The sequence below is a fragment of the Pteronotus mesoamericanus genome, unplaced genomic scaffold, assembly GCF_021234165.1.
Source record: "Pteronotus mesoamericanus isolate MK-2021 breed Mesoamerican mustached bat unplaced genomic scaffold, CSHL_Meso_final contig_72, whole genome shotgun sequence".
Lineage (NCBI taxonomy): Eukaryota > Metazoa > Chordata > Mammalia > Chiroptera > Mormoopidae > Pteronotus > Pteronotus mesoamericanus.
This window is the reverse complement of record NW_026555242.1, coordinates 1,496,925-1,512,320: the sequence shown is the minus strand read 5'-3', so window position 1 is coordinate 1,512,320 and position 15,396 is coordinate 1,496,925. Positions and strand designations below refer to the sequence as shown.

Here is a 15,396-nt window from a genome sequence, read left to right as displayed (position 1 = left end):
ACCCTCATACACTGTTGGTGGGATGTAAAATGGTGCAGCCACCGTGACAAAGTCTGGAAGTTCCTCAAACGGTAAACAGAGTTACCATATAAACCCAACAACTCCACTTCTAGGTATACAACCAAGACAATAGAAGACATGTGTTCACACAGAAACTTGTATTTGAAAGTTCATAGCAGCATAATAGTAAAAAATCCATAATAGTCAAAAATTGGAAACAACCCAAATGTCCACCAACAGATAAGTGGATATATACATGTGGTGTCTCCATACAGTCAAATATTATTCTGGCATAAAAATGAATGAAATACTCACACATGCTACAAGATTTACATGGGTAAATCTTGAAAACATGCTAACTAAAAGAAGACTGACATAAAAGGTCACATATTATGTGATTTCACTTATATGAATATCCAAAATGGGCAAATTTAGAGGGACAGAAAGCAGATTAATGGTTGCCAAGAAGAGAAGGATGGGAGAATGGGAAGGGGAGTGACTGAATGGGATTTCTTTTGGGGGTAATGAAAATCTTCTGGAATTAGATAGTGGTGATGGTGGCACAACCTTGTGAAAATATTTTTAAAAATCACTGAATTGTACCCTTCAAAATGGTGAATTCTATGGTATATGAATTATAGCTCAATTAAAGAGTTGATCTCAGCCCTGGCTGGTGTGGTTCAGTGGACTGAGCTCTGGCCTGTGAAACAAGGGGTCACCAGTTTGATTCCTGGTCAGGGCACAGGCCTGGGTTGTGATCTGTCCCTGGTTAGGAGCATGCGAGAGGCAACCAGTCGATGTATCTCTCACACATTGATGTTTCTCTCCCTCTCTTTCTCACTCCCTTTCCGTCTCTCTAAAAATAAGTAAATAAATATCTTTTTCTTAAACAAAGGTTGATTTCAGCCCTGGCTGGCTCAGTGGATAGAGTGCTAGCCTGTGAATCAAAGGGTCATCAGTTTGATTCCCATTTAGGGCAAATGCCTGGGGTGCAGGCCAGATCCCCAGTAGGAGCCGTGTGAGAGGCAACCACACACTGATGTTTCTCTCCCTCTCCTTCTTCCTCCCTTCCTGTCTTTCTAAAAATAAACAAATAAAAAAATATTTTAAAAAAATTTTTTAAGTTGATTTCAAAGAATGAAGTATTAATGTACACAAATTAATCTCAAAAATACTATACCGAGTGTACAAAGTCAAACACTAATACCACATACTCTATCATTTTGGTTATATGAACTCCTAGAAAAAGCAAAACTAGAGTGACTAAAGTAGTTCAGTCATTACCTGAAAGACAGTCACTGGAAGGGGGCTTCTTAGTTTAAAGAAATCGTCCTATATAATGACTGAGATAATTGTTACATGATTGTATTCAATTACCAAAATTCATCAAGCTGTATACTTAAAATGGATGGATTTTTATTGGTAATTAATACCTGAAAATTAAAAACAGTCAAAATGTGATGTCAACTTAGGGACGTGTTTCTAATAGTAGACGTGGAATATCTGCGTATCTTTTGCAGTTAGGCCTGCATATACAAAAATCTCCAAAACATCAATTTTGTGAAGTAGACAGAATCAGGTTTATTACCACAAATTTGCATTTAATAAAACTATAGTTTAGAAGACTTATACCACCCGCCCAGTTTCACATATAAAAGCATTTAAATCTCAACATTTTCTTTTTCAGATGAGAAAACTTAGGAAGAAGTTGAACAAGTAAAAAGTATTCAAATACAGGCATTCTGGTTCCAGAGCCTGTATTTGTTTTCCTTTGTTTTTTTTTCTTTTCAAATTAAAGGGAAGCAAACTGACATGGGCCAAACAATACATAGCGCCTCTGCAGGGTGAACATGGGCTTCAGCCACCTGCTTATATAGCCTCCACTCGAGAGTCAGATAGGCATGCATTTGAGTCCCAGGCCTGACATTTACCAAGTGTGTGGTTTCAAGCAAGTCACCCATCCTTTCCAACCCAGCTTCCCCTTGTGTGGAAAGAGGTTGACATCTAGTTTACTAGGCTAGTGTGAAAATCAAATGAGATCACGTACCCCCAAAAATCTAGCACTTGGGCGACACCCAGTTTTCCCCTCCAATTTAGCCTTTGCCTACGTGGCACAAAGGTGCTCAATAAATGTATGTTGAAATAATCCAAGCTTCTGCAGTTAATAGAGTGTACCTCATGTCTCCACAGTTCTGGGAAGTGAATTCTCAGAGGCAGAAAACGAGGAAGCTTGCAGGCCCCACACTTAGCACTCTATTACCCCACAAATGAATCTATAATGACAAATTGTGCTCAGTGGCATGAAAGAAAAGAAGTCCATATGAGCAGCATATATTTTAGATCAGAGGCTCAAGATAAGTCTTGAGGTTATACAAATATCCAAGACCCCACCTACTCTGATCCAAATCTATCTTGTGTAGAGGTTATTGGGCCAGTACAAAAGAAGCAATACTCCTACTATTCTCCTGCTGGTCAGACAACATATAGAAAATGGCATTCTGCCCTGACTGGTGTGGCTCAGTGTGTTGGGCCACAAACCAAAAGGCTGCCGGTTTGATTTCCTTTCGGGGCACATGCCTGGGTTGGGGGCCGGGTCCCCATTTGGGGGCATGCGAGAGGCAACCAATCAGTGTTTCTCTCCCTCTTTCTCTCTCTCCCTTCTCCTTCTCTAAAAATAAATAAATAAATAAATAAATAAATAAATAAAGCAAGCTTTTTAAAAAATGGCATTTTATTTTCATGATGCATTTTAACAGGAACAGTCTCAACCCTGAGCTCATCCAGGAAAGCAGATCCCAGCTGATAAAGGCTGTGCAGACCATGCCATAAATATTCAATTCCCTCACTCAACAAATATTTATTGAGTGCAAATAAACACTACTTGATACCAAAGAGGGTTTAAAAATAAGGACACCAGCATTATGGCCTTCCAGAAATTTTACAATCTAGTGGGGTGGGCAAGATGAGTACATAAATAAATATAATACAAATTTGACATTTGCTCTAAGACATAGAAATACAGATATAGCACATGCAGCTGAAGGATACCAGAAACACCTCATGAAGGGGTGTATTTGAGCTAATCCTAGATATAGAAAGGATTCCTTTCATTGAAAAACCCATCCCCCATAAGGGGCATCCCAAATAACAGAAACAGCGTGAGCAAAGGTGCAGCAGGAATGTATATGGTATGCAAGCCTTGGAGAAATTCAGTTTGGATAGAGCAAAAGGTTCATTTCGAAAATGAGCCTGAAAAGATAGATTTGGATCAGAGTAGGTGGGGTCTTGGATATTAGTAAAGGAATTTGGACTTCATTTGGTAATTAACAGGAGGAATTTAGAACTTTGAAACAGAAACTTTGAACCGGGCCCTGCTTTTTTGTCTGCTCAACACTTTCTGGGAAAAGCACCCCAGTTTTCTCTGAGAAAGGCATCTTTCCCTCAGCCCAGTTCACGTCATGCAAGTACAGATAACTAAACCCCCAATTCCACACTGATTGGTTGGCTCAGGGATTTGTACAGGCTCCAAACAGAACAAATAACCAGCCAATGGGAGTCACATCTCATAAGCGGGGAAAGAGGCAGAGAAAGAAAGAGAGAGGGAGGGAGGGAGGGAAATACAGAGAGACAGGCAGGCAGAGATGAGCTTTTTTCCCTTTGGAACTGGAGTTACTAGAAAAAAAGCAAATGTGACAGCGATTTTGCCACCATGAGAGAAACCACCTGAGAATGAAACTGATTCAGAAGAAAGCACAACTCAAAGATGGGACCAAAGTCCTAACAATATTTTTCGAGTTCCTGGAGTCAGCTGTGCTTTAACATCTACCTCTAAGTTTTTCTATAAGGAAGCCAGTAAATCTCCTTTCCTATTTAAGTCCGTTTGAACTGCATCTTTGACCTCTTGTTACTGTAAGATTCCTCCTTAACACAGACCTCATCAAGGCTGTATTTTAGGCCTGTCTGAGAAGATGGAAGAAAAGGAGACTAGTTAGCACAGTAGAAATAGTACAGTAAGAGAGTAAAAGCAAAGTGAAATGAGGAATAACAAGGAAACATCAGACAAACCAAACGGAGCGACATTCTACAAAATAACTAGCCTGTAATCTTCTAAAGTGTCAAGGTCATGAAAGAATAAATAAGTAAATAACTATTCCAGATATAAGGAAATTAAGAAGTCGTAACAACTAAATGCAACATGTGATCCTAAATTGGATCCTAAACCAAAAAAAAATGGAGACTAGTGAAACAATTGGCAAAATTTGAAAAAGATCTATAGATGAACTCTATCAACGTTAACATTTTGATTTTAATAATTGTACTATGTCTATTTAAAATGTTATCACTTAGAGATGTTATCACTAAGTGATGAAGGGTACAATACAGAAATTCTTTGAACTCTTTTTGCAACCTTTGGGTGAGTTCTGGAATTATTTTAAAAATTTCAAAAGTAAAAAAATTAAAATATTAAATTAGGGCTTGATGAATGGTAGAGAGGATGGCTTTGGGAAATACTAGGGTAATAAAATGGCAAGGAGTTAGCTAAATATGGAAAGAAATGAGAAAATAAAAAATGGCCAGGGTTCAACTCTAAGAGAATGGTGTCAGTACTGAAGCAAATAGAGTCCAGAAGGGAAACAGGTCTGGGAGTGAAAAGGACGACCTTCATTGGACATGCTGAACTTTATGCATTGGCTAGGCTCCAGGTGAAGCTGTTCAACAGGCAAGGAAACTTTAGTGCTGGAACCAGGGAGAAAGACAATGGCTAAGGTTAGAGATTTTACATAAAGGAAAAAGTTGTCACCACAGGAATATGATGTGACTAAAGGAGATACTGTGGAGAAAGGAGGTTTTTAAGAATGGCAGCCCAGTGAAGAAGCCCAATGGGGGCAGGCAGAGCTGACCACAAAGCTTTCAGAGAAGGTATCAGCTAAAGAATGCTTATACCAGAGGAGAGATGTTTGGTCATAGCTAACCTCTAATATATGAAGAAGTGTCATAAGAAACTGTAACAGAGGTTTCTTAAATTTCAAAAAAAAAGGTGTGTTCTGGCCTCTATTCCTGCACTGCTGTGCTCTCTCAGTAGGTGCCAGCTAGCTGAGAGAGTTGAAATGGGAATGGTCATTGGCACTCTTCAAATGTTACTCCTTTGTGTTACCCTGCACATATTATCCACTGGCCTCTCCTGATACCTTGACATCACAAACGGGTAAGAACTGGTTTAAGACTTAGCCGAGGTAGCCCTGGCTGCTGTGGCTCGGTGGATTGAGTGCCGGCCTGCGAACCAAAGGGTCACCAGTTAGATTCCCAATCAGGGCACATGCCTGGGTTGCAAGCCCAGTTCCCGGTGGGGGCCGTGTGAGAGGCAACCACACGTTAATATTTCTCTCCCTCTCTTTCTCCTTCCTTCCCCTCACTCTAAAAATAAATATATAAAATCTTAAAAAAAAAAAAAAAAAGACTTAGTCTAGGTAGATAGATCTAAAACGAGAGAGCTAAGCCAAATGGTGGCTGTTAGAAAAACTCAAACGGCACAGTGAGCTGTCAGGTGATGAGCTCCCTGGTGGAGAAAATGATTCAGTTTCTTCCAACTCCACAATTCAGTAACCTTCTGCTTCTTTTTCCTTTTAAATGGTAGGAGATAAAATACATAAAAGTGTATGGCACAGAAGAGATGTTCAGTCTTATTAGTTGAGTATGAATCTATGAAATAGGAGAAATCCCAGTCTAATCTCCAAGGAAGTACCAACCTCGGCCACTAGAGGGGAAACTCAATTACGTGCCTTCGAACGGAGTAAGACACAGCAGGAGGTGGCAGGCACCCGTCTGGATACACCAGCCTTTCCTAAGCCAGGAAACACACTGCCACTCAAGAATCCTGTCTCCAAGCTGAACTCCATGGTGTTTTCTCTGAGTCACTATATTCTCCCACAGTTGCAAAATGGTCTGGCAAAAGTCCCTCAAAGGCTTTTCCTACTTACTAAGTAACATCTAAACCTGCCAGAATCCAAGGCCTTCCTCCGTCTGGTCTCAACCTACCTCTCCAGCCTGAACTTCCCTTAATCCTTTTTACTGCAGCCACACTGGACAGATCATGCTCCTGCTTCTGTGCCAGGATTCATGCTGCCCCTTCTTCGTGATGTCTTTCCTCTATCCCCACCTTCTGAAACCCCACTTCTTTTTCAATGACACAAATGCCACTTCCTCCATTACTCCCTCCTCACTTCTCTAGAAAGGGTGATCTCACCCACCCCTGAACTCACACACCATATTTTACATCCATCTGTCTTGTATTAAATTAATTTATAAATCTGCATCTTTTCTCTTCAATAGATTAGAAACTCCGCAAGCAGAGAGGCCAATGGGTAATCCACCCAGGGTAACACAGTGACTACTGGCAGACAGAATTCTAACATGGGCGATCTGGCTCCAGAGAGCTCTTGCTTTTATCCACTAATTCACACTATACAGTAATCTCCCATCAGCCACAGTGCCTAGCTCAGAGCTTTGCACACAGTGCAACTCAACAGCTCATCAAATGATTAACTTTTTAAAACATTGATCTAATTAGCACCTCTTGAACCTTCACTGACTTGTGGGCTATTGGGAACAAGCAGCTTGGTCTCATTAATCTGAATTAGAGTGTGGGGCCATAGATCTAATTATGAGCAATTTCAGATCATAATTACTGTTCCACTTTGTCTCTTGATCTATAATGCATATAACGACCTCTTCCCAGCTTCTAAGGGAGAAAAAAAAAACAATGTGATTACTTACTGAAGCCTAGCAAACATGTTTTTCTGAAGCTTCCAGCTCACATCTTCATTGTGAGGTGAGGAGGCTGGACTGGATGGTTTCTGAGGCCCTTTCTTCAGTTTTGACAATCTATGATTCTGGGAGCCAGAATGGAATTGAAAAGAGCCTCTGTGTCAGAAAATATCATTTTGAGTCTCAGCTCCCCAATTCTCAGATCCCCCATCTGTAAAACGTGATTCATCCATTCAAAAATTTTTCAGAGTACAAATGGCAGGCACTGTACAGTAATGAAAACAGGCATGGCCGCACTCATCCAACTAAGAAAACCCGATGACACCTAGGTTGTGTGGGGTTGTCCGAAGAAAGAAACTGAAGTCGTCAAATAATTGTGTAAACTATAAAATCTGGTACAGAATCAGAAGACGATGATCTTCACAGGATTCCAGTTTTGCCAAATCCAGTGACAGCAAAAATGTTACCTATTTTGCTATTTTTGAGAGAAGCCTAATGGCATGTTTTAACCAAACCCAGCCAAGGCCACACGCAGCTTTCTCACCTTTCTCTTTTGGTCCATGTAAAGATAGGTTGGGGTTATGTATCCCCTGCCCTAACGGCACTGCACATTTGCTGGCAGAGGCCAGGTCCCTAGACCACTCCCAAAAGCCTCTGTGTGGGAGTCTAGGCCCTTGGGCTCTCCAGCCCTCCGTTCTCTGCATGACTCCAATTCATCAGACCCCGCTCAGGCTTCAGTTTCCTCACATGTGAGAGGCAGGTCTCATCTGTGAGACAGCCATCTCCCACGGCTACTGTGAAATACAAACGAGATCATTTACGGTCGGGCGGAGGCTGGCTCAGGGAAGCCAAACTCTAGAAGGCTGTTGAGGATTCCCTTAAGATTCCATCTCTAGCCTCAGGCCACTCCTTGGCTGCAGCGGCTGTGCCAGGCAACAAACATGGTCTTGGTCCCAGCTCCAGCACACACTTGCTGGGCGGCTCTGGTACGGTCACCAGGCGGCCCTACGGCCTGTTCCGCATTCGACGAGAAGGTCTAGAATCTGGCCCTTTTCAAGACGGCTCTGGGGAGCCCTTACGTTGACTGAAGCCGACCGAGCCTGAGGGTGCCAGGTGCCAGGGAACCAGCTGTGGGAAAGCCGGGCGCGCGCCAGCGCGGGTCACGTGACGGCCACGAGGACGCGCGGGGACAGGGCCCGGCGCGCGCGGCTCCGCGGGTGACCAGGCGGGCGGGAAGGGGCGGGGCCTCAGGCGGGGCCGCTGGGGAGAGGCGGGCGGGAGGGAGGGGAGGAGTGGAGATGGCGGCAGCGGCAGCTCAGGGGGGCGGGGGCGGGGAGCCCCGGGGAGCAGATGGGGTCGGCCCGGGGGGCTCCGGGGAAGTGGAGATAGTGAAGGGACAGCCGTTCGACGTGGGCCCGCGCTACACGCAGCTGCAGTACATCGGCGAGGGCGCGTATGGCATGGTCAGGTGAGGGGGCGTTGCGGGGCAGGGGGCGTCTCAGGGGGAGGAGGCGGGGGAGGGGTGGGTTGGGGGGCAGGAGGGGTACAGGGTGCAGAGCTCTGGGCCTTGAACGTCCGAGCCTCCTGAAGAGGCAGGGGCTTCGCGAGAATGAGGAGCGTCCCAGGGAGAGGGCCTTTGAGTGCTTTCTGGGGGAGGCAGAGCTCCCTTGCGTTCGAAGGAGAAGGGGGGCTTGGAGCCTTTGAACTGAGCATTCTATAATGAAGGGAGGGGCATCTGAGTATATGGCAGGAGCTGTGCGGACCTTGGGGACCCTGACCGACATGGGGCGAGGTGAAGAAAATAGGTGTTCTCAGGGAGGTTTTAGCTGTAGTGAAGAGGGAATGAGAGACCCTTCTTTGGGGAGATGGTGCCTTAGATTCCCTCGGTGAGGCCTGTCAAGGAGTTTGGGAGAAAAGAGCAGAGCTCAGGGCGGGGCAGGGTGAGGGGACCAGGGGCCAAGTGAGCCTTGAGGGGTCTTGGGGTGCCTCCCTGCAACTTTCAGGAGGGGTCTGGGAGTACTCCCATCCCTACTGTGTGCTCTGAGCCTTTGTTCCTCTGAGAACAGCTCTGCTGACCAGGTACCTTGCCCTGACTCTGGCGCCTGCCTTATCCCTTCCCTCCAGTCCCTCCTATGACTCCCTCCATCTCCCTGTTTGCCTTACTATATGCCCTCCACTCATCTCCCTGCCCCTGGACCTGTCTTGGGTTAAAGGAGTTTATCGTGGGAAGGGGAGGATGAGGGATCAGGGCAACTAGAATGGAAAGGGTTGAGGAGAGGGGAAGTCAAAGAGCGGTCAGTCTCTTCCTCTCTTTGTGAAGTCACTGAAGGGCTGCCTGGCTGGTCCCCAGCTTTCTCCCTGGAGATCCCAGGCCTTCACAGCAGGAAGGAACCAGCATTGTTTATGACTTGGCCAGAGCCCTCTCTTACTCCCTCCCTTCCCTGCCATGACCTGGGTGGGGCCACCAGGCCTGGACTCCCCCTTTATGAGACCACACCAACAACACCTCTCTGGCCCTCTCAGCTCAGCCTACGACCACATATGCAAGACACGCGTGGCCATCAAGAAAATCAGTCCCTTCGAGCATCAGACCTACTGCCAGCGCACACTGCGGGAAATCCAGATCTTGCTGCGTTTCCGCCATGAGAATGTCATCGGCATCCGAGACATTCTTCGGGCACCTACCCTGGAAGCCATGAGGGATGTGTATCCTTCACCTTGGCCAGATGGCTGGCCAGGCACGGCCTCAGAGCTGGGCTGGGAGAACACTGGCTCTCTTTCTGCTTCCTTCTTCCCTGTCATCCTCCAAAACAAACCCACTAAAAGAAACCTAGCAGAAAAGAGACCACAGTGTAAGAAGACTGGGAGGCCTCAGATGAATCCTAGCCTGCTGCAGACAGGCAGTGTGGCCTTGGGCAAGTCTGTTCTCTATGCTGTGCCTGGCTGGTGGGGGGCGGGGAGGGGCAGGCGGTGCGGTGAGGGCTGGGCAAGAGGTTCTCTATGGGAGCTTTGTCTCCTAACGTGCAGTTCTGTGACATGATCCAGCCTCTGCCCACAGTCAGTTCTTTAACAGATTATTCTTTCCCCTCTGGGTTCTCAGACTGGAAGGCTAACAGGCAGGAAGAAAACTGCCTTTTTCTGAGGGCCTACTATGAGTCAGGTGTAGTGCATGCCCAGAGCTTTGACATTTGTAATTCTGCCTCCCAACTGCCCTATAAGATGGGTCTCAGCTCCATTTCATAGATGAGGAAATTCAGGCTCAGAAAGCCTGAAATGAAGTGGTTCTGTTACTGCCTCACCCCTCCCCCAAAAGAAGCCAGGTTCTTTCTCTAGGACTTCCTGCTCAGAGCCCCACCCCAGTCACCTGTGGACTTGCACCTTGCCCAGGGAGGGGCAGCCCTGCCTTTGTGGCCCTTCCCCCATGTTGCTTTCCTGGTAAGTTGTCCACTTCCTGCCTGGCTCTTGTTAGCATCTTGTAATACCCATCACCTCTCCCCTACTCCACCCACCCCTAGTCAGTCCCAGTTCTCCACCCAAGCGTGGAGATATGTACTGCAGTGTCTGCAGCCCCCACCACAAACTGTGGGCAGGAAGCCTCCACACTCACCCCCAGCTCACCATGTGACCTTAAACATCTTACTGCGTGGGCCTCCTCATCTATAAAACAATACAGTTGGTCCATATGCTCTCAGAAGGTCCTTTTGAGGCTGATTTTGAAAGACAGTCCTGACTTATTCTTGCAGAGACAAGCCAAGTGACATTTATGTATGTATGTATGGATGGATGGATGTTTAATCTTAAAATATGAAAGGACATTTACTCCTCTATCTTCTCATGCACGGCAAAGCATTCTTTGAGTAGGAGCGTGCTGTTGGGAGTTTCTCCTCATTTGTCTTACACAAACTGTTCCCGTAAGGTAGGCATTTATTTTTAAGCAAACATTTATTGGCCCTGATCAGGTAGCTTAAGCTGGTTTTACTGTCGTTCGGTATGCCAAGGTTGCAGGTTTGATCCCCAGTCAGGGCACATACAAGAATCAACCAGTGAATGCATAAATAAGTGGGACAACAAATCAATGTTTCTCTTTCTCTCTCTGTCCCCCCTTCCTCTCTCTAAAAATCAATAAATAAAAATTTAAAAAAAAATTTGCCCTGGCTGGTGTGGCTCGGTGGATTGAGCGCTGGCCTGCGAACCAAAAGGTCGCTGATTCGATTCCCTGTCAGGGCACATGCCTGGGTTGCAGGCTAGGTCCCCAGTTGGGGGCATGTGAGAGGCAGCCAATTGATGTTCCTCTTGCACATCGATGTTTCTCTCCCTCTCCCTCCCTTCCCTTCTCTCTGGAAATAAATCAATAAAATCTAAAAAAAATTCTATTGCATACCAGATGGTATTCACCCATTATCTCAATTAACCCTCTCAACAGCCATGTGGCTCAGGCTTTTATAATAACAATACTAGTTCATGCTTGCTGAACACTTAAAAAGTGCCAGGCACTGGACTGGCTGCTTTGCCTGGGTCATCTCATCTCACTGTCAAAACTGCTCTCAAAAGAACTACTGTTTCCCGTACTTTTCAGATGAGGAAATGGAGGCACAAACAGGTTGAGGTCATAAAACCAGTGAGCAGTGGGGTGAGGTTTCAGCACTAGCAGGTCAACCCCAGAGCTTCTGCTCTTAACAGTGAAGTTCTCCTGCCTCTCTCAATTTACTGTCCCCATTTTTCCCAGTAGGGAAGCAGGCCACAGAACTGAAATGCTTTCGCTTAGGTCACCAGCTGACATGCAGCAGAGGCCCTGAACCCAATTGCTCAGTATGGACCTTGCCCTGCTCGTGATATGGGTTGGCAGATCTGTTGGGTCCTAGGGGTGCCAGTTGGAGGGGCTGTGAAGCCTAGTCAAAAGAACCCATTCTTCTTAACCAAGTGCCTCCTGCTACCCGCACCTGCGGGGTCTCCGATACCATCCTCAGCTACATTGTGCAGGACCTGATGGAGACAGACCTGTACAAGTTGCTCAAAAGCCAGCAGCTGAGCAACGACCACGTCTGCTACTTCCTCTACCAGATCCTACGGGGCCTCAAGTATATCCACTCAGCCAATGTGCTCCACCGGGATTTAAAGCCCTCCAACCTGCTCATCAATACCACCTGCGACCTTAAGGTCAGAGGACTGGGTGCCTGTTTCCTCCTCCCCGTGGGTCTAGGGCTTCCATTTGACTTATAGTCCCCTGGAGTAGGAGAGCATCACAAGCAAAGGGAACAGCATGGGCAGAGGCATGGCAACATGATTGCTTGGGCGATGGAGACCTTGAGCACCAAGCTTAGCAGCCTGGGTTGAATTCCAGATCTGTGATTTTGGCCTGGCCCGGATCGCTGACCCTGAGCACGACCACACTGGCTTCCTGACAGAATACGTGGCCACACGCTGGTACCGGGCCCCAGAGATCATGCTTAACTCCAAGGTAGGGGGGGCCACCCACCCCCAAAGGGAAAACGTCATGTCCCAGAAAGCCCTGGAGTCACCTCTGAGCCAGGCAGTGACCCCCATGATGCAGGAAGTCTACCTTCGGGGCGGTGTCACATTGCTTTGGTCCTTGGGATCTGGAAAGAAGCCAGGCATTAGCTTCTCCAGACCTCTGCTCTCTACCTCCCTGAAGCATTGCATATAGGTTGGGGTGGTGGCTTGGCCCAGGCAATAGGGACCTTCTGGGGCTGGCCCAGGAGCCCACCACTTTCTCCTCCTCCCCAGGGCTACACCAAGTCCATCGACATCTGGTCTGTGGGCTGCATTCTGGCTGAGATGCTCTCCAACCGGCCCATCTTCCCTGGCAAGCACTACCTGGACCAGCTCAACCACATTCTGGGTGAGGGGGATCTGGCCGGCTGAGTGGAAGGGAGATTAGTTTATTGGAGGTGAGATTTCTTTATGGTCAGGGTCGGTGAGTCTGCAGGAGTCGGAGCCACACTTGGAGCCCGATAGCATTTCGCAGTATTTCAATGAGATAGAGATACTATCCCATTTGATACATGGGAGAAGCAAGGCTACACCCCACATTTAGGAAGTGCTGGAGCTGAGATTTCAACCTAGGGCTGCCTGAATCCAGAGTATTGTTTCACCACCATAGTATTGGCTGAGAGATAACTGTCAGGGCTTGGAATGGGTTGGCGGGAGCTCTTGTTCTTGCTTCCTTCTGTGCCCAGAAGGGAGAGAAGATCTCTCACCAAGTCGCCTGCCCTACCCACAGGTATCCTGGGCTCCCCATCCCAGGAGGACCTGAATTGCATCATCAACATGAAGGCCCGAAACTACCTACAGTCTCTGCCTTCTAAGACCAAGGTGGCCTGGTCCAAGCTTTTTCCCAAGTCAGACTCCAAAGGTGAGAGAGACATGGGGGCTGATACGGGATAAAAACTGAGTACACGAGCCCAGCAGCTGCCTGAGTACACAGGCCCACTGAGCACACAGGAGCAAAACAGTGCTTGTGGGAACTTCCCTAGCCTGCCTTTTGACCCCTGATTCCTGCACTTCCCTAGCCCTTGACCTGCTGGACCGGATGTTGACCTTTAACCCCAATAAACGGATCACAGTGGAAGAAGCCCTGGCTCACCCCTACCTGGAGCAGTACTACGACCCAACAGATGAGGTGGGCCAGCCAACAGTAGCAGGTCTGGTGGGTAAGTGGGGTAGGCATCCCTCAGGATCTGGCCTAAGCCTTACTTCTTTGCCACTCCAGCCAGTGGCCGAGGAACCTTTCACCTTCGACATGGAGCTGGATGATCTACCCAAGGAGCGACTGAAGGAGCTCATATTCCAGGAGACAGCCCGCTTCCAGCCTGGGGCACTGGAGGCCACCTAACCTGAAACAGATGCCCCTGCTCCCTGGGGCCTAGTGAGTGCACACGCAAATTCACCCTGAGACCAGGGTACCTAATACACCATATAGTCAAAAGCTTGCTCGTGCCCATGATCCCTGTGTTTGGTGGCAACGGAAGGGCCAGAGCCTGCCCAGGCCACAAACCTATGGTCCACCAGTCTTCATGTCTCCAGTCCTTTTCCCCCAGCTGCAGATGTCTCCAGCCTGTCAACACCCTGCATTCTCCAGCCCCAGTAGCCATTCCGGGCCTTTGGAGGTCACTGAGGGCCCCTCTCACCCACCTGAGGAATGGAGCCAGGTTTTGCCTCAGTGTGGGCAGAGAGACAGGTGGGGCAGTAATTGCTTTGGGAGGAGCTAGCAGCACTCAGCCTGACCCAGATGCCAAGCTTTCTCACACCTGGTGCGCAGGTCAGCGGTCCACCCACCTTTGGAGGACTCTACAAGGCCGCCTCAGACCCACACTGCTCTTCCCCCAGTCTCCAGTCTTCTGTCTTCCTACCGGCTGTAGACTGACAGAAGGAAGGCAGACACACCTGTCAGAGCTGCGTGATACTGCGCAAGACACTTCACCTCTACACCTCCGTTTCCTGGGGACAGCCCTGATAATGAGCAAGCACAGAACACTTAGTTCTAGGAGGTTTATGTGTGTGACCTCATTTAATCCTATAGGAGTACCAATGAGACAGGTACTAATATTATCCCCATTTACAGATAAGAAAACCAAGACACCTCTCACTCAACTGTGAGGATAAAATGAGAGAAGTTGAGGTCAGGGCTCTGGCAGGTGCTCTCATGGATGCTAATGGTTCCTTTCCTGCCTGCTTTTTTGTTTAGGCCCTGTCTTCTGCCTGCCCCTCGCCTGCTGGACTGTTAGAAAATGGATACTGCCCAGCCCGGGCCCCGGCAGCCCAGGTCGGGGCCGAGGGTGGGCCTGGTCACCTTCCCTCGCTTTGCTCAAGCCTCCTGCTTTAGACAGGCCGAGGCTCCCTTCATCCCACCCCCTTTCCCAAGACTTGCAGAGCTCAGGTGGCCCCAAAGCAAATTCCCCGAAGCGGCTCTGCCTTCCTCTACCCCAGCTATCCTAGTCTCTGGTAGTTTTGGAATCAAAGGGCTCTGGCTGCCCTGTGACCTGCTGAGGGGCAGTGGGGGATAGGGTTCACCCAGTAGGGACCCAGGGCATCCCTGCCCCACTGGCCTCATTAAAACCTCACTTATTTTCCCTGAAGGAACATTCCTAAGGCTCAAGGGCTAGTATACCTGAGGAGCAGGGCCCTGCCTCAACTCCCTCCCCTAAGCTGCCACATGTAATGCTCCTGCTGCTTCTGTGTGTGGGTGAACAGAAGTGGAGGTGGGGGTACCTGCAGAGCCCAGTGCCCCTGCCCACTCCTGTGCCTGTATCTAATATATAAATATAGAGATGTGTATATGATGACCCTGGCTCTGTCTGTTTGCTGATGCTGTGTCCCTCACCATTGCTGTTTTGAAGACTGACACACCAGCCCAGCTGCTTCCCAGCTGTGGCTTTACCCTGGTGACCTTTGGCTCCCCAGCCGGCCAGGGTTGTGGATGGGAGTGCAAGAAGCCGCTGGAGGCTCCTGGACAGAGTGGAGTCAGTTTTCTCCTTAGTCACTGTCTACTCCCCTCTCTAATGTCTTCCTAACTGGTTGGGGTGATTCAGAGGTGACTTGGGCACCCTACACACCCCGGATTTCCTGGAAACAGCAAGGGGCAATGTGTTGTATCCCTCAGGCACACGCACA

At 48.1% G+C, this 15,396-nt stretch overlaps 1 protein-coding gene across 1 annotated transcript; it reads left to right on the top strand.

Moving 5' to 3' along the window:
* Positions 1-8,063: 8,063 nt before the first annotated feature.
* Positions 8,064-15,119, top strand: MAPK3 (mitogen-activated protein kinase 3). The gene is made up of 9 exons (XM_054582737.1): positions 8,064-8,233; positions 9,289-9,471; positions 11,733-11,922; positions 12,107-12,223; positions 12,511-12,625; positions 13,007-13,138; positions 13,296-13,405; positions 13,496-13,651; positions 14,471-15,119. Exons 1-8 carry the CDS (start codon positions 8,064-8,066, stop codon positions 13,616-13,618), a joined length of 1,140 nt encoding a protein of 379 aa, XP_054438712.1. The 3' UTR covers positions 13,619-13,651; positions 14,471-15,119.
* Positions 15,120-15,396: the final 277 nt, after the last annotated feature.

Bases quoted from the DNA above. Each gene is read 5' to 3' on its own strand.
- MAPK3 (XM_054582737.1), top strand. From the start codon at position 8,064: ATGGCGGCAGCGGCAGCTCAGGGGGGCGGGGGCGGGGAGCCCCGGGGA. The intron at 12,626-13,006 runs GTGAGGGGGATC...CCCTACCCACAG, and splicing joins CCAGCTCAACCACATTCTGG to GTATCCTGGGCTCCCCATCC. The intron at 13,406-13,495 runs GTGGGCCAGCCA...TTGCCACTCCAG, and splicing joins ACTACGACCCAACAGATGAG to CCAGTGGCCGAGGAACCTTT.